Source organism: Agelaius tricolor, unplaced genomic scaffold (assembly GCF_023055355.1).
Source record: "Agelaius tricolor isolate 1412-34295 unplaced genomic scaffold, bAgeTri1.0.p SCAF_35, whole genome shotgun sequence".
Taxonomy (NCBI): Eukaryota; Metazoa; Chordata; class Aves; order Passeriformes; family Icteridae; genus Agelaius; species Agelaius tricolor.
The window spans coordinates 2039184-2063315 of record NW_027269295.1 but is presented as its reverse complement, the minus strand read 5'-3'; the positions used below and the strand labels follow the sequence as shown (position 1 = coordinate 2063315).

Here is a 24132-nt window from a genome sequence, read left to right as displayed (position 1 = left end):
TAAGTAATGACAGACTTGAATGCATCCTTTGGGATGGAAAGCAGTTCAGGATGTTCACTGCATGGGCTATGAGAGATGAGAGCTAAAATCCAGGGAAGTAGAGCATAAGGCCCTAGGTAATGCTGCTGGTGAAATCTGGGGTTGGGGGCAGCTGTTTAGGTGGAGATTTTTTGGAGCAGGGAGAGGGGAGTGAGGCTGTTTTTTTTTTTCTGTTTGTTAATTTGTATGAATTGGTGTCTTTGCTCTTTTCAAGTCCTTTTCCTCTAGTCTTAGTTGTTCCTATGCTTGTGACTTGCTGCATTTCATGGAAATCAGGGTTGCTTTTCCTGGTAGGGACTGTTGTGATTTACATGTTTGTAAAGGTGATGCCATCCTTTTTCAGTGGGGACTCCAAGTGGCTTCCTGAAAAACTGCAGTGGCAGATTATCTGCAGGTAAGAGGAAGGTGTCATTTCACTGAGCAGAGGAAGGTAAAAACTGTGACCTGGAATGTCAGGATAAACAGCTCTTGAAATTGCATCACAGTTAGCTAATCATTCTCCTTCTACCAGCAAACATGAGAAGATGACATCTGAGCAGTGTTCTAAATAATATCAGAGTGATGTAGGGGATACATTTTCCCCACACACTGGAGCTTCAATTACAGAGAAGATGAGCAGAGTGGAAGGACTGATAAGCCAATGGGAGGAAGATCAGTGCCTGGAAATGTCAGAGATGTTGGAAAGTGAAGCAGAAATGACAGAAATCAGTGTTCAAAGTTCAGTATTAGAAAGAAAAAAAGTCCAGCTTGTACTGAGAAAAGAAAAAGAAAGGATGATGAAGTAAGACTCACATATATTGTCTTAGGGCCTCCAAAAGTGCTGATGCTTTTGTGCCCAGGGGACACAGTTGTCCATGCCCAAGCTGTTTAAAGTCAGAGAACTCCAAAGTCCACATGGGGCAGCAGCTCTAGTGGAACTCATCAGCTGCATCTATTTTAAACCTTCTCTGAGACTTCTTTCTTCAGACCACTTATGGGCCCATGTTTCTTCCTAGATCAGTTACCTGTGCATCAGCACATTTTATATCACAAGCAGCCTGACTCCAGAAATAGTGTGTTGATGCAAAATGACTGCTTGTCCTCCAGCCAAGGCAGCAAATCAAAAGTGAGGAGAAATTGGTTTTCCTTACTCATCCCTTTAATATTCCTCTCTGATTCCAACAAGTCTCCAGCCCTGCTGTCCAGGCTGCCTGGTGGCAAGGCCAGCTCAGCACTGTTCAATGTGTGTGATTTCTCTCCCACCTGTGCAGTGTAAATTCTGGCCCCAGGTGTTGTTTCCTTAGGGACCTGCAATGTTACCTTTCATCAGCTGAGCATTAGTAACAAATCCTCAGGCCAGAATTTCTTACAGGTGAGAGAGAGAGGAGCCCCAAGAGTCTCAGGTGCTTCATGTGCATCCTGATTCTTCCACAGTCAGAGCAGCTTGTTTGTTTTGGAGGGTGCTTGTAATATTGTCCAAAGGGAACAGGGAGCTTTGGCATTGAAATATAGTCCCCAAAGCTGTTGTGGTATTTACTACTCTGTCAGCAGGTCTATAAAGGTACCCAAGGTTTCTTTTCCTTGTTGCCCAGATATCGCTGGCACTGATGAAGTTTTCACAGCTTCGCACCTAGAGATGATGTCTCTGAAGAGCATCACTTACAGTGACATAAGAGTCAAGCCAGGGCATCATCTTTTCCTGAAATATATTTAGCTGCTGCCTAGCCAACTACTTCCTTATTTGGTTGCAACATGGAAGGATTCTATGGGTGTAAACCTCAGTGTGTTTGGGAGGAGGAGGACCTCCCAGTTCTGAACGCTGTTGCTGCAAACACACTGAGTGCTGTGGTCAGTGCAAAAGGCTGTGCAGTACCTCCAGCTGCCTTCCCCAGGCATTTCACAGCTCTTTGGAGTACTCTTTGGAGTACTCCCTGTAAATGGAGAGGTGTAGAGATAGCAGGGACCTTGAGAGACCTGTAAGTGTCCCTGTAGTCAAAGCCAAGTCTCATTTACTGTTCCCCACATCTGCTTATAGAATCTTCCCTCGGCAGCTTCCTGATGTGCCAGGGTCTGCTGAATGGTGTGTTCAGCTGCCTCTTGCTGTGCAGGTTGCCTCTAAACACCTATTCCAGACAAAGGAGGCTCCAATCTCACTGGCAGTGTGATGTCCCAGTGGGCACTGATCTCTTTGCTTCAGGGTTGGAGGTACCTGTGCTCTCCAGACTCACCACCTGCTCAGCCTGCACTGGGCACTGAATGAGAATGGCTGGGAATGAGAAACATCCTTGCTGCCTTGCTCTTCCTCATGGTCAGCTTTTCCTCATTTTTGTCCTGCTCATGCATTATATTCTGCAGTGTTACCCCATGTGGGATGAATAAACAAAAAACAGGGTCTAGCAGCTACTTTTTCCCATCCAGTTTCCAGTTTCCTTATACAACACAGCTCATGCACTGCTGCAAAAGGAAGAAAGGAAGCACTGTTTGGCAGAGTGGAAACACCATGTTAAGAGCTTCTCTGTATTCTCATGGTGCAAGACTTGGAGATTTCTTTATGGTGCCGTGTTAACAGAGTTGCTCTCAGTTCCAGTGTTCAAAAATAAAAGCAGTTTCTTTTTGATATGTATGCTTGTAAATTTGTAAAACACAGGCTTAAAATTTCTCATCCTAAAAAGCACTATTTATTTAATATTTATTTATTCTAACTTTAAATCACAATTCCATTTCTAGGAAACACTGCAGTAAAGATTAAAACTTTTTGTTTGCTTTCATGCCAATTACTCTTACTGTAGTTGGAATACTGGAGTTTCTGAATCTTACTCCAGAAAACTCAGGAGTTTACTCCTGACTATTAATTGTTAGAACACAGTCAACACCCAAATAACTGCAGAACTAAAATGTAGCTACTGCTTTTCATGCAAAGGAATCTACGGTCTTTGTCTTTAGACATTGACTAATATATAAAGCCTTGTTGCAGAAAGAAGTGACAAGGGGCTCACATTTTGTGCAGCCCTTGTGTCACTTTGCTGCCTCCTGCAATTCTCACTCTTCCTCTGCTATTTTCTTGCTGTGAAACTCACGGCTCTTCACTCGGAGCTTGTTGACCTGTGACTCTGCAATGTCAGCCCGCTCCTCGGCCTCCTCCAGCTCGTGCTGGATCTTGCGGAACTTGGACAGGTTGACATTGGACAGCTCCTCCTGTGACAGCAGAGGAAATCCGGGCTCAGGAACACAGAGCAGGGCTTTCACTCCTGCTGCAAGTCAGCCTTGTGGGGCTGCAAATCTCCACCACCCTCCCGTCACTGCTCACACATCAGCCTCACACAGAGCTCCTCATCCTCCCCTTTTCAGGACCCTACTGGGACAAGCTTCATCAGGATGGTATCCTGGTGTCCTTACTCCATGTGAGGAGCTATTTCATAATTTCAATTTGTCATTTCTGTACTTATTCTCCCACTTGTTTAGTGTTCATGTGCTGGGGGAGTATATCTTGATGACACAGTTCCCCTCCTCACCAGATGATTTTTGACATTTTCAAAACTTCTGACATTCCTCTCCTGGACACCTGTGTGACACTCAGAGGAAGCAATGCTTTTTATTTCCCTGAGCAATACTCACAGCTTCCTCAGCTTGTCTCTTGTAGGATTTCACTTTCATTTGCAGCTTGTCCACCAGATCCTGCAGCCTAAGAATATTCTTCCTGTCCTCCTCAGACTAGAGTGTTGGCAGAGTGGAAAGAGTGAATTATTGCTTTCTGCACACCACAATATAGCATTTATCCTTGCCACCCATGAGGATCTCTTTTGATTGGTGGAATAAGGGTGCATCAGCCCAAGGATGCCTTACCTGGTAGGTGAGTTCCTTCACCCTGCGCTCGTACTTGCGCACACCCTTCACGGCTTCAGCGCTGCGCTTCTGCTCAGCATCAACCTCCCCTTCCAGCTCCCGCACCTGCAAGGACAAGCCCAGCCCTGCAGCTGCCCTGGCAATGTCTCTCCAAGGAGGGACACGCTCACTCAGGCACAGCCCCAGCCCTACACACCCTGGCCTCCAGCTTCTGGATCTGCTTCTTCCCTCCCTTCAGTGCCAGCTGCTCGGCCTCTTCCAGACGGTGCTGCAGGTCCTTCACTGTCTGGTCCAGGTTCTTCTTCATCCTCTCCAGGTGGGCACTGGTGTCCTGCTCCTTCTTCAGCTCTTCTGCCATCATGGCCGCCTGATCAGAACAAAGGGTCAAAGCCATTTTGGGACTGGAGATATTCTGGGGAGAGTACATACATCAGCAGCAATGCCAGGAATTTCCAACTCACATCTGTGATGGCCTTCTTGGCCTTCTCCTCAGCATTGCGGGCTTCCTGGATGGAATCCTCCATTTCACCCTGGATCTGGGAAATGTCTGTTTCCAGCTTCTTCTTGGTATTGATCAGGCTGGTGTTCTGTTGAAGGGAAAAACCTTTTTTTTTTTTCAGGTGCTTGACACGATTCTTAGAAAAATCAAATTACCTGGTTTTAATTATGGTTTTGTTACAGTTTCTTATGAAGAATACAAATAACTGATAAATGGCAATGGTAGACTGCCAAAGACAATATGTTGTATTTCAATTAAAAAAGGAAAACAGACCTATTGTTACCTTAAATTCTCTAAATACTGTAGGTGTTATATGTGTTCAATTCTAGAATTTACCTGAGTGTGGAGGAGCTGAACTCTCTCACTTGCATCCAGAAGCTCCTGCTCAGCCAATTTCCTCGACCGCTCCGTCTGCTCCAGGGCTGCCCGGAGCTCCTCAATTTCAGCCTGCAGCAGGTTTGCTCTGCGCTCCACCATGGCCACCTGCTCCTTCAGGTCATCCTGTGTCCTGAGAGCATCATCCAAGTGTATCTGGGTGTCCTGGAAAGAGAGAAAAGAGAGATTGGGAGGCATATCCTTCCTATTTTCTTTTTTTCCATTTCCATATTAATATGGAAAAGATAGAACAGTAGAAGAGAAATATTTGCATCTGTGAAAAGAACCCATGAGCACCTGGTCTGTATTGCCATACCTTGAGCACAGCCTGGGTGTTCCTCAGGTTCTTCTGTGCTTCTGCAGCCAAGCGATTGGCATGGCTCAGCTGGATCTCCATTTCATTCAGGTCTCCCTCCATCTTCTTCTTCAGCCTCAGGGCTTCATTCCTGCTCCTGATCTCAGCATCCAGGGTGCTCTGCATGGACTCCACAATTCTGAGGTGGTTTCTCTTCATCTGATCAATCTCCTCATCTTTCTCTGCTACCTTCCTGTCAATCTCAGCCTTCACTTGGTTGAGCTCAAGCTGCAGGCGCAGGATCTTCCCCTCCTCATGTTCCAGGGAGGCCTCAAAAAAGTATAAAATCCAGTTAACTATACAAAATAGCAACATCAACAACTTTGCATGAATTGTTTTCGCAAAGAATAATGTATATCACAGGTCTGTGATTGAAAGAAAAAATAAAAAGCATACCTGTGGTTTTCAAAGATTTTACTGGTGTGAAGAAAAGCTGCTTCCTATGCCTCTGTTCTATTCTCAGAGCATAGAATTATTTCAATGTTACCTGAAGTTGCCGAGCTGTGTTGCAACTAATCAGGTAACGACAGAAGGCTTTACCTCAGCTTCCTCCAGGGAGGCTTGCAGTTCAGATTTCTCCTGCTCAATCTGCTTCTTCACTTTCTCCAGCTCATGAATTGCCTTTCCTCCCTCCGCAATCTGCTCCGTGAGGTCGGAAATCTCCTCTGAAAGGAAGGGAGAAAAGCGCCATGGTCAGGCAGAGAGCTGAATGGAGAAAGGCTCTGGTGCATCAAGGTGCCGGGCAAGATCTTATCCCAGCAGGCCCAGAGCTGTTAAGTGTGGCAGGTAGACAAGCTTGTGAGAAAGGCCAGGGAGGAGCAGAGGGCCAGGGACTTACGCTGCAAGTTCTTGTTCTCCCGCTTCATTTTTTCCAGGTGGTCCAGGGACTCCTCATAGGCATTCTTCATCTTGAACAGCTCCGTGCTCAGAGAGCGCGACTCCTTCTGCGAGGCCTCCAGCTCAGCCTGCGTTTCCTCATACTTCTGCTTCCATTCTGCCAGGATCTGAAGAGAAACGGGGGGTGAGTAGGGCTGTGGCCATCACGGGGCCCTGCTCTGGCCAGGAGTGCTGGTGCTGGAGGCCAAAAGACCTTGTCAAAGCTCTTCTGCTTCTTATCCAGAGCAGCACAGGCAGCATTGGATCTCTCCACTTCAATCATCAGGTCCTCCACTTCATTCTGCAGCCTCTGCTTTGTCTTTTCCAGGGAGGCACATTTGGCATTGACAGCCTCAACATGTTCCTCTGCATCCTGCAGGCGCTGGGCCAGCTTCTTCCTGTGTTAAACATATCTCATGGTTTAAGAGAAAAGGGAAAGTTGGGGCATGTGGTTGATGAGCTTTTCCCCGTCTCTCTGCCAGTCCCTGTCTTCTACAGGTTTGTCTGTGATTTTTTCTCCACACCACATGCAGTATAGAATTTATTTGCTATTCTCCTTTTGCCCCAACCCCAAGCAGAACACTGATGTCTTCCCAATAATGTCACAGTGGTCTCCAGGCATTTCTGGTCTTAATCTCTGCTAGTCTTCCTCACTTTCCCCACGTACTTGGCCTCCTCCAGCTCCTCTGTGCGCTGAATCGCGTCCGTCTCGTATTTGGTTCTCCACTGGGCCACTTCACTGTTGGCCTTGGACAGGGCTCGCTGCAGCTCCCCCTTGGCCTCCTGCTCCTCCTCATATTGTTCCCGGAGCAAGTCACAGTCGTGGCGAGCGGACTGAAGGGCGTGGGCCAGGGAACTCTTGGCCTGCAGCAACAAGGGTATTGCATCATGGAGCCTAAAGATCCCAGGAAATCTGACTGAATATTAATGGGACACTGGATCATGATTCTATGCAAATAGACAACTATGCAATCAATGAGGAAACAAGTTGGGACTGAATAAAAGGAATAGTGGATAACCTGGAGGTAAAAGTTTGCATGAGATGCCTTGCACCAAATTACATGAGATTTTTTTCCCTGTCTCGTCATATAGTACAGTAGTCACATAAGTGTTTGGAGCACCTCTGAGAGAAGGAATCACCTTTATCTCTTCCTCCAGATGCCTCTTGAGTTCCTCAATCTGCTGGGTGAAAGCCTGTTTGCCTCTTGACAGCTGAGAAACCAAAGCATCCTTCTCTTCCACCTGACATGAATATTCACCTGAGAAAATTTGCAGATACACAACAGTTTTAAAGCCATTCATGTTAATGCTAAAAACATTTGGAGATCGAAAACCAGATAGTTTTTAATCCATGCTGAAATTATATAATTAATATATTAATATATTAATAAATAATTAATAACCCTGAGACATTATTGACCTGCACATGTAGATGAGGGTGTCTCACCTGACTCTGTCTGCAGACGAGCTCTTTGAGCATTGAGGTCATTGATCACGCGCTGATGCTCTTCTTCCTTGGACTTAATCTCACTCAGCTGATCTTCCAGAGTGCGGCACATCTTCTCCAGGTTAGTCTGTGTTTATGCAGGTGGAAAGGGATGATTTAACCACCCATCCATTAAAGAAGGCAAGGAGGAAGGATTGTCTTGTGTTCTACAGGGTCAATGAACCTATAATTGTGTACCTTGGCTTTGGAGACAGACTCCATGTTGCTGGCCAAGTCATCAATCTCCATCTTCAGCTCACTCTTCTCCTTCTCCAGCTTCTGCTTCACGCGTTGCAGGTTGTCGATCTGCTCGCCCAGCTCAGCTGTGCTGTCCGCGTGCTTCTTGCGCAGGGCAGAAGCCGTGGCTTCGTGCTGCAGCGTGGCCTCTTCCAGGTCACGGCGCATCTTCTGGAACTCTGCCTCACGCTTCTTGTTCATATCAATCTGAGCTGCTGTGGCCCCTCCTGCTTCTTCCAGGCGCTCGCTGATCTCCTCCAGCTCCCTGGACAGGTCAGCGCGATGCTTCTCTGCTTTAGCGCGAGAGGTTCGCTCTGCCTCAATTTCCTCCTCCAGCTCCTCAATGCGGGCCTGCAGAACAGCAGGGACCCTTCACAGCTGTGCCCTCCTCCTGCCTGAGCTGAGCTGAGCAAGGCAGGGCAAGGAACAGAGACTTGCCTGCAGCTCCTTGATCTTCTTCTGAAATTGCATGCCCAGGGCCTGTTCATCCTCGGTTTTACTCTGGATCTGGCTGATTTCAAAATCTTTCCTTTGGGACAAGTGAACCATGTTAGAGCTCCAAGAAACAAGATAAGTGCTGCAGCCCAGCACTCAGGTGCCCCAGAACCACACTTACTTCTTCAGTTTTTCATCCAGCTGCTGCTTATCATTCTCCAAATCCATGATACTGTCCTGGGCCAGCTTCAGGTCTCCTTCCAGTTTCCTCTTTGCTCTCTCCAGGTCCATGCGCAGTTTCTTCTCTTGCTCCAGGGACCCTTCCAGCTAAACACAACAAGACCATCAGGGCTCTGCCAGCCACGTTGGACTCCATACCTGTCCTGTTCCTGCTCTATGTCTGTGTGCTTACATCATCCACTTGCTGTTCCAGCTTGATCTTGGCCTTGGTCAGAGTATTGACTTTGTCTTCCTCTGCCTGCAGGTCATCCAGGGTCTGCTGATGGGCCTCTTGGAGGGCTTTCTTCTCTTTTGTCAGCTTGGCAATGGTCTCGTCCAGAGCTGCCATCTCCTCAGTCAGGTTTTTCACCTTTGAGAAGAAGGGACCAAATATAAATAAAGGAAGCAGCTATAGAAGTCCTGTAATAGCACAGGGCTCTTTTCTAGAGTGTGAGTGACAGGTTCTACCTCATACCTTGTTTTCAGTGGCATGTTTTTCCTTCTCCACCTTGGCCAGTGTTAGCTCAAGGTCATCAATATCTTTCTTCAGCTCTGAACATTCATCCTCCAGTTTCCTCTTCTTGGCTGTCAACTCAGCATTAATTTCCTCTTCCTCCTCTGCCCTTTCAGTCACTTCCTTAATTTTGGCTTCCAGCTGGATTTTGGTTTTGATGAGCTGGTCACACCTTTCCTCTGCATCTGCCAAAGCATCTGCTTCCTAGTAGAGAAACATTCATTTGTTTAATAATCACAACTGTTTGCAAAAGGTGAATAGAGAAATGGTATTTCTCACTGAGGAAAAGAAACATGGAATTATTCTTTTTTGTTTTTTTCTAGGGAGTTTTTTTTTCACAGACTCTTTTAAATCAGAGTAGGTTTTTATTCTGTCTCATTGTTTTGCTCTCATCACTTATTCCCTCCTATTTTTCTTAGGCATAAGATGAAAATATCCAGTGGTACTTTTATTTTCAAGAGTTTAGATTACTTTCACTGGAAGTCAAGTACTGTATATAAATGTGTAGGGACTTTTTTCTTTATTTTTTATAAGCTTTTCTTGGCAAGACTGACTTTGAAATAATTTTCTTTGAGTAAGATAAGTTGATATATAGTCTAGGTGCAATCAGAGGTTTCAATTTGAACCTGAGTTTATTTTGAATCTGTATAGCAAACATTTAAATACAGAAGGTAATGTTTAAATATTGACCAATGCCTTGATCTCCCAATGGACTTAGGAGGTACACATTGGGTTAGGAAAGAATGAAGAGGCTTTTTGTGTCCTCCTGGAAAATGATTGCAGAAAGACAAGTGACATAACACATATCATAAAAAATGGCATAGAGGTCTTTGGGCAACTGACTGAAACCAGAGAAAGTTGTCAAATTAATTGCTCCACAGACGCTGCTAACTAAATTCTCAACCTCCAGTGACTACACTGGATGTTATATTGTGAGCCTGGAGAAAAAGACCAATGTGCATACATGCTTCAAAATCATTCCCAAGCTAGAACCTCCTATTGTAATGGTGAAATTCAGTGGTCTGAATTCTACTTTGCATTATTCATAGCAAAATATTTTCTCAGACAATGTGTAACAGGAGAGTTATGTGCTGTGAGGATACCTTGAACAAACACACTAACGATACTTACAGATTGCACTTGGAGCTGCAGGTCATTTTTCTCCTTCATTAGAGATGCCATTTTCTCTTCAATCTCCTTCCGCTTTGCCTCAGATTTTGCAAGCTCCTCCTTGGTTTTCTCAAATTCTTCCTTCATGTTGGCCATTTCCTTCTCAGACTCTGCACTCTTCAGCAAGGGCTTGATCTTGAAGAACAGCTTCATCCATGACCAGTGTTTGACATTCATGAATGAGCGAATGTTGAACTGAATACAGAAGATGGACTCCCTGAGGCATAATTAAAATGTACAATGAATATTCTCAGTCTGACAAGTGTCAACACTTTTCCATGAGCAAAATGACTTTAACTGAAGAAGAGGAAGGTGTACCTGCACTCTACCCTTCTCTGGTACTCCACCCTCGCCAGGTAGCCCCTACACATGGCCTGGGTGCGGGTGATGAGCTGTGCCAGCTTCTCATCCCTCATCTCCTCCAGGATCCCTATCAGCCCAGCTTTGAAGAACACCTTGAGAGAGGGAACATTGCAGCTCATCACTGTCAGGTAGAGAGAGCAAAGCCCAGGCAGGCAGTGAATGGGGGGTTTTGTACCTTGGTGTGTCCAAATTTGTACTGGGTGTGATCCACATCGATTGAACTAAGAAGCTTCTCAGAAGCCTTCTTGCTATCGATGAACTGTCCCTCAGGGATGGCACTGGCATTAAGCACCTTGTATCTGTGGAATTGGAGGAAACAGGAGGAAGACAATGTTCAGTCATAAGAAAGTTCTCTTCACTGAAAGCAAGAGCAGTGTTTGCAGCAGAACCAGGCTGAGGAAGTTGGAATTTCATCTCTCCATACTTAAAGACCCTGGCAAAGCTCAGTTGTGTGATGGAGAGACATTGGTGAGGACACCTGACTTATCTCTTCATTTCCTAGCTCTTACCTCTGTTTGAAGTCAGCATAGAGGACTCTGCTGGGGAACCCTTTCCTGCAGATCCTGATCCCTTCCAGCACGCCGTTACAGCGCAGCTGGTGCAGCACCAGCTCGTGCTCCATGGCACCTGGCAATGCAGAGCACAAATGAGGGGCACAGATTGCAGTGCAGAGGGGAATGGATGTAGGAGAGCAAGGATCTTTCAGCTTGTGGTTCTTACCAGGTGTTTTAGTCTCATTGGGGATGATGCAGCGCACAAAGTGGGGGTGAGTGCTCCGCAGATTGGTCATCAGCTTGTTCAGATTTTCCTGTGGGATCATGATTTAGTGTGGGTTTACAAGAAACATGGAAAAAATAACCCATTGCATTCCTTGAATTTAACATGAAAGATAGATCAACGGGCTGAAAATTGTCAGCTGAGCAGGCCTCAGCAAACTGCTCTGTTCCTTCTGATTCCCAGCATTAAACCTCACCTTGTAGGATAAAAAAAAACTTACCCTCAAACTAATGAAGGCTAAAAAGTGCACAAGTTTTATGAAACAATTTTATGTTTATATTAAGTGTAAGTTTAGGGTTTTACAGTGCTATTTTTCATTCCATAGGATTTTTTTTCCAATAGCAGTCTAAAGACAAGTTATTATTAAAATATTTTTTCGTTGGTTGGTTGGTTGGTTGGTTGGTTGATTGTTGGAGGGTTTTTTGCTTTTTTTTCCTTGTCTGAGCCAGCTAAAAATACAGAATAATTCTCTGCATATATGAAAAGAAAAGGTGTTTACATACCCGGAAAAGAGCTGAGACGGTCTGGAAAGAAGAACCCTTCTTCTTGCCTCCCTTCTTGCCACCACCACCACCACCACTAGCCTCTGATAAAGTAAAGATAATGAGACATCTGTTGCTTTGGGGACCAACCACCATGCATCAAAGAGATGAATTGCAGAGAACTGACCTGCCTCTCCTCCAGCAGAGGCAAAGAGTAAAGCCAGGGTCTTCACAGATGATTTCTGGTACAACCCAATGACAGTTTCATTCAGAGGGTCCTTGTTCTTCTCCAGCCACCCATTGATGTTGTAGTCCACTGTGCCAGCATAGTGCACCAGAGAGAAGTGGGCCTCAACCTTTCCTTTGCCTGGCTTGGGCTTCTGGAAATTGTTGGACTTGCCCAGGTGCTGGTCATAGAGCTTGTTCTTGAAAGAGGTGTCAGTTGCCTTGGGGAACATGCACTCCTCTTCCAGGATGGAGAAAATGCCCATGGGCTGGGAGAAATTACAAGGAAGGAGGGAGGACAAGGTGAAAAGGTAGAAAGACTCAGAGATGAAATAACTTCCTGAGTGGAACAATATTACTGCTCTCAGGGATTGCTCTGTTCAATAAATCTAAAATAATACAAACTGATCTATCTGCAGTATCATATTTACCATTTCAAGCTGCATTTAAAAAATACATAAAATGAATGCATTTCTGAAAATTCCTCACACTGTGAATTACAGAAATACCTTCTCAATGAGCTCAATGCAGGCAGCCAGGTCCATGCCAAAGTCAATGAATGTCCATTCAATGCCCTCCTTCTTGTACTCCTCCTGCTCCAGCACGAACATGTGGTGGTTGAAGAACTGTTGCAGTTTCTCATTGGTGAAGTTGATGCACAGCTGCTCCAGGCTGTTGAACTGCTCAGAGGAAAAAATCCCAACAAGCAACCCTCATCAATGCGCAATATTCTTCATCATTTTTCACCCTGTATAAATCTCTCCAGATAAATCATAACTGTATTATCAGGACCACACCATAACAGAAGAACCTATATGCAGCTCCAGAAAGAAATACCTACTTAATGAAAATGAGGGAATTTTTTTGGAGCAGATTTTTTATTGAATATCCTAAGATTAATAAAACACTTTGGCATTTTTTTATTCAGCAAACAAGATGAGTGCTTGCTCTTGTCGGCAACTGAAAGCCCTTGATATCTCTGATTAAAAAAATAACTTTTGGTTTCTTGGTTCTTTAAACATTTTGAACATCTTTACCTCCTTATATATTTGCCAATGCATCTCCTAGCTCTGCTCCAGAAGCTCTTTTATAAATTTATTGGAATTATTTTGGGTTATTTAATCCTTAACATTAAGCCCAAACAGCTGTAATATTACAATGCAAAAAATTCTATTTGTTGCTTCTGCACAAACAACGTGACTCTTTGCTTGTACTGATGGAGTTTTTGAGGACTTTGTTTTCTGCTAGAAAAGAAAATGACTGGGTTTTTTCCTACATAAAATCACAAATGACTAGCATGTTAAACATTCAGAGGAATATGACTCTGATATAACAATCTTTCCCTTCAAGAGCAGCCCTCAAACCTGAAATCCTTACATCAAAGATCTCAAAGCCAGCAATGTCCAGCACACCAATGAAGTACTGCCTGGGCTGCTTCGTGTCCAGCTGTTCGTTGATGCGAACAACCATCCACAGGAACATCTTCTCATAGACAGCCTTTGCCAGGGCACCCACTGAATTGTATACCTAAACCAAAGGAGAATGCAGCAGAAGGAAAATAGTGCCCAAAGGGAGAGAGTAAATCAAGTCAGAGGTTCCCAGTCACCAAGTGGTTGTTGTTACCTGCTGCACAGTTTGGCCCTTGGTCACGTATTCATTCCCCACCTTGACTCGGGGGTAGCAGAGGGCCTTGAGCAGGTCTGCTGAGTTCAGACCCATCAGGTAGGCAGCCTTGTCAGCAACTGATCACGAAGAGAGAGGGAGGAAGAAACAGGGGAGAAGTGATAATTGAAAGTGGATATCCTCTAAGATGTAGCCGTTGGTCTCAGCACTGAAATTTTGTGATATCTTGAAGGGAAGTTTAGAAGCATGAATAGTCTGGAAGCTGAGATTTATGCATTTGTGATAGTAAACAGAAGGAAAATACATGATTGCCAACTTCTACCTATCCATATCTGTTATTAGGAGTTCTACAAGGCTTCAATACCTTCGGTGCCATCAGGCTCTGCCTGCTCCTCTCGTTGTTTTTGCTTGAACTTCAGGTTCCCATAGTGCATGACAGCCCCTGTCAGCTTGTAGATGGCTGTTCTCTCATCAGCAGTGAAGCCCAGGATTTCAATGGCACTCTGGGCACAGAATGGCACAGAATCACTCAAATAAATCTCCAGGCCATTACAAGGAAATTTCACCACACCAATATGCTCTGCGACACTTACATCCGTAGCCATCAGCTCCTCCTGGTCGTTAATGCTGGGGACAGTGACCTCGCCTTGACTCACAAACTGGTAGTCATATGGGTTGGTGGTGATGAGGAGCATGTCTGTAAAGAGGAATAGGATGTATCTGGGTGTGAGAATGATCATAAATATTTAGCACATTCAGATTTTATCAAAAAATTCATAATACTTCATACCAATTAGCTCTGGCTTCTTGTTGGACATGATCTGATAAAAGATGTGGTAGCTCCTTTCCGCCTTGAGCTGGAAAGTGACTCTGGACTTCTCCAGCAGATCTGCCCAGGGAGGTAGAAAGAGTTAGACACTTGTGGGAATGTCCATGGAGATGGGAATTTGGGAAGGGATGACAGAATTCCAGGAGAATCTCTTACAAGTTTCAATGTCAGCAGAAGCCAGTTTGCCTGTGGCACCAAAGTGGATTCTGATGAATTTGCCCTGTGAAGCAGAAGCAGCAGCAGGTCAGCCTGGATGTGTTCTGCTGACATCTCCTTTGCATGAAGAACTGCTCAGGCATCAAGTGTGTTGCCATGAGGGGGGGAGATCTTATGCAAAGCAAGAACTCACAAAGCGTGAGGAGTTGTCGTTCCTCACGGTCTTGGCGTTTCCAAAGGCCTCCAGCAGTGGGTTGGCGCTGATGATTTGATCCTCAAGCGTTCCCTGCAGGGACATCATTATTCAGTGACTGTGTTTGGTTGGCAGGGCAATGACATGCCAAGCATTCAGTCTGTCCTTCCTGACTCACCTGCATTTTGCCTGATGACTTCTCCTCCTTCTTCTTGTCCCCACTGGCTGCAATTGTTGCAAAGTACTGGATGACACGCTTTGTGTTCACAGTCTTCCCGGCCCCGGATTCTCCGCTGCCAAAGCCAAGAGAGAAGCAGAGGGTGCGTGGTCAGGCAGGAGGTGCCCTGGCACCAGGCAGCCCCGCAGGGACCCACGCAGGGGGGGTACCTACGTGATCAGGATGGACTGGTTCTCACGATCTGTGAACAAGGCAGAAACACAGTGCTCAAAATTCAATAACCAACAGAGAAAGAATGAAACATAATCAGGTAAGTCTAATGTTTTGCCTGATGTCAGCTTCACTTAAAGAAGCAAACCTCCAAAGCACATCACTGAGTGCAGAGATATCTTTCATTTAAAATAGTAGAAACAATGCTATGAAGATAGTAAACTCCAACAGATGTGTATGTCAGATCCAAGAAAGATTTGAAAAAGTCTCTTCACTTTGCTAAGACAGAGAATCCCTTCAGAGAATTTAATGATCCAATGTCCCTAAGGACTAGACAGAGCCACTCACCAGTCAGCATGAACTGATAGGCGTTGTCAGAGATGGAGAAGATGTGTGGAGGGGCCTCCTGGCGCTTCTTGCCTCGGTAGGCCAACACCACCTCGGGGTTGTACACCGGCAGCCACTTGTAGGGGTTGACGGTGACGCAGAAGAGACCCGAGTAGGTCTGCAAGGAAGGGACACAGCACCTTGGCTTCCCCTGAGGCTGGCCCAGCAGCTGCTGAGGCTGCCCAGAGGAAGCTGCTGCTGCCACTTACGTAGATCATCCAGGCTGCGTAACGCTCTTTGAGGTTGTACAGCACAGCGGGTTCGTGCAGGTGGGTCATCATGGCCATGTCCTCGATTTTGTCATACTTGGGAGGGTTCATCGAGAAGATTTGATCTTCTTTCACAGTCAGGGTCTGTCAAGGAAACAAAAGATCCCCATGTGTCTCTGAAAAGCTCAGTGTTCAGATAATGTTTTCCTTCGGCCTTGTTTTTGACTCACCTCTCCCCCTTCAGTCTTGACAGTGACTTTGCCTGATTCCCTGCCCGTGATTGTCCCTTTCACAAAGGATTCCTTTGCATGTACCACGAAGACTGATGTCTTGGCATCAAAAGGTTTGTTCTGGGCTGCAATTCTCTCCTTCTCTGACTTTCGGAGGTAAGGAGCCGCCTCCCCAAAGATGGCCATCTCAGCGTCCGAAGACATGGCTGCACTTTATGGAGGGGCTGGTCCGCAGAGAACACTGTGGAGGAGCAGATATTTTGCCCAAATGAGTCTATATTTTTCCTTGTCACACACTTGATTGATAGACCCTAAGAGCATAATAGAAAGTGTGATTTGGGAAGAATCTTGAGTAGTTCTTTGCTTCAACTTCCTGTGCAACCAGGGCAAATATTGGAAGCAGGTTCCCACAGCTTTTTCCAAGAAGTTTTTATTATGTCAAAGAACAGATATTTCTTAGTGCTTTTGCATCCCAGTTTAATGTCTGATGCCCCTGATGTTTATTTATTTCCCCTCTTTATTGCCTAATCGAAATTTCTGTGGCTGAAACCTGTGTTTTTTATCCCTCAGCCTTTCACTCTGCCCATCTGAGAAGTCTGCCTCTTTCTATGATATAAGCATCTTCTTTTTGTTAAAGATAACAATAAGATAACCACTTTTTAATTTCATCCCAGGGTAGACAAATCTCACCATTGCAGCCTCTTCTCATACATCATTTTTTCCTACTTATTTTGAAAGATCTCCACTGGATTCCTTGTTTGGTTAGTTCGATAGCTATTTTTGCATTTTTATCAGGTTTACTAGTAGGAGGTGTACATGCAGATTATAATCCTGGAGTATCATTTGGAAAGCATTTTCATAACATTTATTGGCCAGTTTCATATGCAGCAATAATTACAATTTCAAGTCTGTAAGACTGCAACATTCTGTTCTGTTGGCTACCTCTGTCTGTCTGTCTGGACTTCATGCCAGAATAGATCATTTACCTCAGTGTTCCATAATTAAACATAAGGAATCCCCAAGAAGCATTTCCTGGCATTACACAGTGGCTGTGTGTTCTAGCACAGCCACTTATGAAAATTTGCTAGCTGTGAGCAGCCTGCCCAACCATCAGCATGCTTTATTAGTTATAGCAGAGCACTGGCCAGGAACACATACAGCAATTGCCTACAGAATTTTACAGTGATTTGTCATCATGAAGAAATCTGTTCTACAGAAATCTTCCACCTTTCTCTGTCCCTTAAATGCAAGCAAATGTGGCTCTTACCTCTTATGCTATGAGAAGATGCCTTGCAGTCTGGGAGGTGATCAGTGCTGTAAAGCAGAACCATGAGATCTCTCATTATTGCTGCACACAATTCCACAGACAGGTCACAAAGTGAAAATACCAACATGCTTTATGATACAAATATCAAATCCTTCCAGGTACATGGACATACATCAGGACAGCAGGGCTGGAGAGGGAATGTCCCTTTCTGCCCACCACAGACGTGCACTTACCATGAATTTCCTCTGCAGACAGAGCAGCCCAGATCCAAGGACTCTTTTATAAGGTCCGGTCAGCGCATGCTGCAGATGCATCCTCTGTCTTTGGGCAAAGCATTTCTGGCAAACCTTGTTTTTGGCAAAGCATTGTCTGGCAAACCGAATGTACTGAAAACTGGAAAGTGATGTTACTAGATATAATTAGAAAATTTTTGTGTCTTCCTAGCTATGTGAATAAATCGCCTATAAATAATACGAGGAAATTCCTAAGGGGGGAAATACAGCTAATGATGACTAGAGGAATGAAGGTAAGCACTAATAACTGTAAGGCCATGGATGCTCCATGAGTCTGAGCTAAGGGAGCAAGGGAAAACCATTCCCTGGGCGAGCATAGTGACATTTGAATGCATACTTCAACTTATTCTGAGGACATCATATCTCTGATGACAGTTGTCCTTTCACAGAGCTCTCTACTTACGGATCTTGGACATGATACGTGGATTTCACTGTTGTCTGCATGGCTTACCTTAGTCAGATTATTACATATTACTCTTTATTCATATTATTCTGTATCCATAAATCTCTGCAGGGCTGGATTCTATTGGTGCCGGAAGCAAAACACAGCCAAGCTGAACGAGACAGGGCAGAATGAAGGATGTCTATGGGAACAGTCTGTTCTGCCCAGAAATGCAGCTTGGGCAAAGCACTGCAGTGCTGATATTCTCCATGGAGGAAAGGGGATTCAGGCATCCTGAAGACAGGCTCTTGATGAGAAGAAGATTGCAGAACGACAGAACCTGGTCCAACTCGTCTTGGACAGGGGAGTTTCTTTAATAAATAACAATATCTGTATCCAGATCTTCATAGCTCCTTCCTCTGACACTTGCCAAGAGAGGGTTCCCAGTGAGAATATGTAAATGTAACATGCATGTAATGATCCTGCTGAGAATGCTTCCACAGCCTCTCTGAAGTGTTCCGTAAAGATTTTCTGAGTCAGCAACAATGTCTTGATGTATTTTACGCCTAAACCTAATTTTTATACTATGAATTTGTCCTTTGCCTGGCATCAAGTAGTTGTGCACCAGAGGGATATGCACATCACTTTGGTGCAAAACCTAATGTATCCCATAGCAAGTTCCATTATTTATCCAAGTCTGAGGCATACAGGCATGTCTGAAATAAAAATTAAAAAAAAAAAAAAAGAAAAAAGAAAGAACAAAAAAACCAGAGCAGGTATTGCTGTTGAAGAGCTATAAGTGAGCTTCCTGCTCTCAATGACAGAAAAATCCTCAGACAACAAGGTTACAGATAAGATGAAAAATAGTAATTATTTTAGTGCAAAAAATGAATGGAATTTCTCATAAATGTAAACATTACAGACTCAGAGAATTCAACACTGAGGTTCTATTTGCAAAAAAATAATTGGAACAAGTTAATGTTAAGAAATTTGGACTCACGGGCAGTGGCACATTGCCTCCAGCTTGAAATGACAGCATGTAAAAATTGGGTCGATTGGATGTAAATGTAACTGCAGTCTGAGTAGGCATTTTTTTATATTTCCTGGGAAGTGGAATGTTAATAATCACCATGCCTGTAAAGTATGCTGGCATAAATATGGCACAAATCACTTCCTAGAAGCAAAATTCTGATTTTCCTGAAGTAGGTGTGTACTGAAGGCTAAAATGAGAGCAGAGATCATAACTTGATGTTGGATCCATATAAGCTGTATGACAATGGGGTAAATATAAATTGTATATAAATTTATTATATAAATTAAATAATAAATTGTATATATATTATATATCAAAATAATAGAAATTTATAATAAATTTATATTCTATATAAATTCTAAGGTGAGATGAGAGCTTGTTAGAAATAATGGCTGGGAGAGAGTTCAGATCATCAGATGTTGATTTCTCAAGGTCAGGATTGAAGGCACGAGTAGTTCATTGAGACAGTAGTTCATGTTGGGACTCAGGTGTTTATAATTTCTTATCAGTGAAACAGCCTCACAACCATGAGTTCTGCAGCCTTTTCTTAGCAAGGCACAAGATGGCCAACAATCTCTTGATACAAGGTCTTTTAAGACTAAACTATACAATTAAGAAATGACACCTAGATTATTTTCCCTTTTAACCCAATAACTGATCCCTTGAAGACCAAAATGCAGACTTTTCTGCCCAATTACAAAACATCACCTAAACCCATGAAGAAGAAGGAAGAAGGCAAAGAAGAAGGAAGAAGAAGGTAAAGAAGAACAACCTGCCTTCACCCTAAAACCTCCATCTTCCTTCACATTCATTACTATATTCTAAAACCCCAAACTCTGAGTTTTCCACCCTGTGATATTACACACTTCTAACCAACTACACACCTGCAATCCCAGTGCTCTCAACCAATTTTGGAAGCCTTCTCCACAGCCTCAGGTCAATTGCAGTGCTCTCCTGTGGGTCTGTGCCTTTCAGCACAGAAACTTTAGAAGTCTCAGCATCCAGGGTTCCAACAATCAGAGCAAGTCACAGAAGTGCTGTAAGTCTTCATCAAGAGGCAAGATAATGCTGAGTTCATGAGCTAACACTCTACTGGCATGGGGTAAGACCCTGGTGATACAGAAATACCCTGTACAGTATCAGCCAAGTCTACTGTAAGGGCAAGACATTCTTGAGCTTCAACTCACCCAATGCAGCAAAATGCAGCAAACCTTTGCTCTGCTCCAGACCTGAGACAATGTACTTCAGGGTCACCATGTCTGCCCAGCTGCCACCATTTCTGCCACCCTATTTGCTCCTTTTTCTCATATGGAACTTTGCTGGCCCCTCAAAAAGCCCAAAGGCAGCTGATGGTGTTTCAGGCCTGCCATCAGTGCCACTCCTACGGCTTCTTTCCTCTCCAAAATGTGCCAGCCTCATGTTCTTCCTTCAGAACTCGTCCTCCCTCTGCCCCTGGCCAGCACCCAAGGGGCACCAGTGAGCCACCCACTTGCTTTTAGGGGGGGCAGACCTGCCAGGACCTACAGGCCAGCCCAGAGCATTGTCCTGGCAGTGGCTCAGCCTCAGGGGTGTCTGAGGCCGTGTGGCAGCAGGGTCTGCACACGCCTTGTCCTACCCTGAACCAAATGCCCTCCCACCTCTCCTGCTACCTGCACTGCCACCTGAGGGTCAGCTCTGTGTGCAAACACATCTTCTTTTCACTCAGGAAAGAACACTTTTCTGTGGTTTGCCCTATGACAGCCTGTTGTCTTCAATTGGTCTGGGAAATGTCCCAAATAGCAAATTGGGCTCCCCTGTGCCAAAGATGCTACCAATATTTCTCTGAGGACATACTGAGCTGGACACTTTGACCGCAACCCCACCATTCGGATTGGTTTCTCCCCCTTTTATTTTGATTTATTTTCTTTCCATCAAACTTCCTCCCTGTCAGCACTGAGCAAGTAACACGTGTGGCTAATACAGAAAAGAAATAGGGAGGTTGGTGCCTTCCAGCCAGGTCAGCCAGAGGACCTTGCCAAATACATTTGTCATTCACTTGTTGTCTCAGACACTGCCAGATTATTTTGAGCAGCAAAGGCCCCTGCAGCCCTGCTGGCTGAAGGGCACCAGCTGGCAGATTGGCTGTCTGGTGGGAAGTGCTCCTTTCCCTATCTCCCAGTGCTCAGTGCCTGCCTGGTTTCCAGCTTTACAGAGGTTTTCCTGCTGGATTTTTCCAGATCCTGGCTGTTCTGATCCAGCTAGATCAGGAATGCCACAGCTCTTTGCCTGGACACTCTCATCTGTAGAAGATGACAGGTTAATCTCTCTTGGCCTGCTTTGGACAAACTGCCTTTCTTCCATTTTTCCTGTAGCAGGTCTTGCAGAAGGTAACAGCCCTTTGGACAGTCATTCTTTCCCCAGACTTTGTCATTCCTAGTCCTTACTCTAGTCCATACATGGTGTGTGCATGGTGTATGAAGGCAGGTCTGGAAATCCCTCCTGAAGGGGAACTGAGCAGGTATGGTCCCAGGAGAAGAGAATTTCTCCCCAGCTTGTCATCTGGTCCCACCAAATGTTCAATATTGTCTGGTCTCTGCTATGGCCACAGGAGCACTCCATGGCAGCCCCTCCAGAATGAGCTTTCAGTGGGCTGAACACTGGAGTCTCATGATTCACAGAGGCATTCAGGGCTGGCTTGACTGGTGGGAGAATCTTCCCCAGCCTCACCATTCTGGATCATTTAGTCACTCTGTCATAAATTTGAACCACAATAGCCTCCAGATAGAATAGGGGATATAGGTAAACTTCAGCTTCTTTACCTACAAGCAGGCAGCAGAAAGGAACTGCCTTTGTTATCACAAAAGTTTACTTATGTTTTTGATAGAGGGCTTTCACTACAAGTGTCTGAGCCTTGCTTTGCCTTGCCAGAGGGAGAACCATCCATGTGCAAGTGAGGGGATGTGTGCTGGAAGGATTAAGGTGTTTAGTGTGGATGTGTCCTGAAGGAAGATGAAGAATGTTCTCCCCACCTTTCTCCCCACAGTCCCCACATTGTCAGAAGGACTTGCAGGAGCCTCATGGCCCCGATGGACTTTTGTCCCAGAAATTCACCAGCTTCTCCATTTTTTCCCTGAGCTTTCCAATAACCTCACAGATGACACAGACAAAAATACTGCTATTCACATTTACTCCTTCAAATTATCTGATTCACCAGATATTATATTCAAAAACCTTCACCATGGGATCTGCAGCTTGCCAGTGCTGTAGTCAGCCATGCTGTCATATGAACTGGCTGTGCTGGAGGCATCAGTGCACCCTGTGGACCCTGATTAACTGTCTGGCAGGGAATATTCACACTGCTGCAGCAGCATTTCTGCTGCCTCTGGGTAAAACGAGAGCTCCCAGGAGCATTAGCACATGCTGAAAACAAATGCTGATGCTCTGATCTGCTGGAGCAAAACTTCTCATCCCTACTCTTCTACTAAGACCTAGCTGAGCACTGGACCATTGCAATGGTAAGGACATACTTTGTATATAAAAACCAGGAAGAATCAGATCAGACTAAAGTAAAGTGTATTTCTTGCAGGCTGTTTGTGTGTCATACTGTGGCTGCTGTGATGAGTTGCCCAGCAAAGAAACATGGTTTGGAGGTCTATAAGGCATCCCTAATCCAGGCTGGTGCATGGAATGAAAAATAAATAGTAAGAAACACAGACCGATCTAGAAGAAAGTTGTTAATTTTCATAAGTAATGACAGACTTGAATGCATCCTTTGGGATGGAAAGCAGTTCAGGATGTTCACTGCATGGGCTATGAGAGATGAGAGCTAAAATCCAGGGAAGTAGAGCATAAGGCCCTGGGTAATGCTGCTGGTGAAATCTGGGGTTGGGGGCAGCTGTTTAGGTGGAGATTTTTTGGAGCAGGGAGAGGGGAGTGAGGCTGGTTTTTTTCTGTTTGTTAATTTGTATGAATTGGTGTCTTTGCTCTTTTCAAGTCCTTTTCCTCTAGTCTTAGTTGTTCCTATGCTTGTGACTTGCTGCATTTCATGGAAATCAGTGTTGCTTTTCCTGGTAGGGACTGTTGTGATTTACATGTTTGTAAAGGTGATGCCATCCTTTTTCAGTGGGGACTCCAAGTGGCTTCCTGAAAAACTGCAGTGGCAGATTATCTGCAGGTAAGAGGAAGGTGTCATTTCACTGAGCAGAGGAAGGTAAAAACTGTGACCTGGAATGTCAGGATAAACAGTTCTTGAAATTGCATCACAGTTAGCTAATCATTCTCCTTCTACCAGCAAACATGAGAAGATGACATCTGAGCAGTGTTCTAAATAATATCAGAGTGATGTAGGGGATACATTTTTTCTCACACACTGGAGCTTCAATTACAGAGAAGATGAGCAGAGTGGAAGGACTGATAAGCCAATGGGAGGAAGATCAGTGCCTGGAAATGTCAGAGATGTTGGAAGGTGAAGCAGAAATGACAAAAATCAGTGTTCAAAGTTCAGTATTAGAAAGAAAAAAAGTCCAGCTTGTACTGAGAAAAGAAAAAGAAAGGATGATGAAGTAAGACTCACATATAATGTCTTAGTGCCTTTAAAGTGCTGATGCTTTGGTGCCAAGGGGACACAGTTGTCCATGCCCAAGCTCTTGAAGGTCACAGCACTCTATATTCCCCATGGGGCAGCAACTCTAGTGGAGCTCATCAGCTGCATCTATTTTAAAATTCCTCTGGGACTCGTTTCTTTAGGCCACTTATGGGCCCATGTTTCTTCAGACCACTTATGGGCCCATGTTTCTTCCTAGATCAGTTACCTGTGCATCAGCACATTTTATATCACAAGCAGCCTGACTCCAGAAATAGTGTGTTGATGCAAAATGACTGCTTGTCCTCCAGCCAAGGCAGCAAATCAAAAGTGAGGAGAAATTGGTTTTCCTTATTCATCCCTTTAATATTCCTCTCTTATTCCAGCAAAGAGCTCTCCAGCCCTGCTTTCTAGGCTGCCTGGTAGCAAGGCCAGCTCAGCATAGTGCAATTGTGTGATTTCTCTCCCACCTGTGCAGTGTAAATTCTGAACCCCGGTGTTGTCTCCTTGGGGACCTGCAATGTTACCTTTCATCAGCTGAGCATTAGTAGCAAATCCTCAGGCCAAAATAGTAACAAATACAGGTGAGAGTGGAGCCCCAAGAGTCTCAGGTGCTTCAAGTGCATCCTGATTCTTCCACAGTCAGAGCAGCTTGTTTGTTTTGGAAGGTGCATGTAATATTGTCCAAAGGGAACAGGGAGTTTTGG

The 24132-nt window shown here is 44.8% G+C and overlaps 1 protein-coding gene across 1 annotated transcript; it reads right to left on the bottom strand.

Moving 5' to 3' along the window:
• Positions 1-2885: 2885 nt before the first annotated feature.
• LOC139602790 (myosin-1B-like) lies at positions 2886-17487 on the bottom strand. The gene is made up of 40 exons (XM_071452961.1): positions 17390-17487; positions 17157-17203; positions 15890-16130; positions 15660-15803; positions 15412-15568; positions 15067-15094; positions 14854-14968; positions 14676-14768; positions 14483-14546; positions 14288-14386; positions 14091-14194; positions 13862-14000; positions 13498-13616; positions 13252-13401; positions 12384-12554; positions 11837-12143; positions 11671-11753; positions 11111-11198; positions 10900-11017; positions 10566-10689; positions 10346-10482; positions 9989-10244; positions 8819-9061; positions 8537-8713; positions 8306-8451; positions 8128-8218; positions 7651-8040; positions 7414-7540; positions 7107-7225; positions 6634-6830; positions 6181-6364; positions 5929-6094; positions 5631-5755; positions 5052-5360; positions 4697-4900; positions 4323-4448; positions 4058-4228; positions 3862-3966; positions 3634-3729; positions 2886-3213 (listed from the first exon to the last, which is right to left on the bottom strand). The coding sequence occupies exons 3-40, from the start codon at positions 16091-16093 to the stop codon at positions 3058-3060; spliced, it is 5832 nt and encodes a 1943-aa protein (XP_071309062.1). The 5' UTR covers positions 16094-16130; positions 17157-17203; positions 17390-17487; the 3' UTR covers positions 2886-3057.
• Between the last annotated feature and the right edge of the window lie 6645 nt (positions 17488-24132).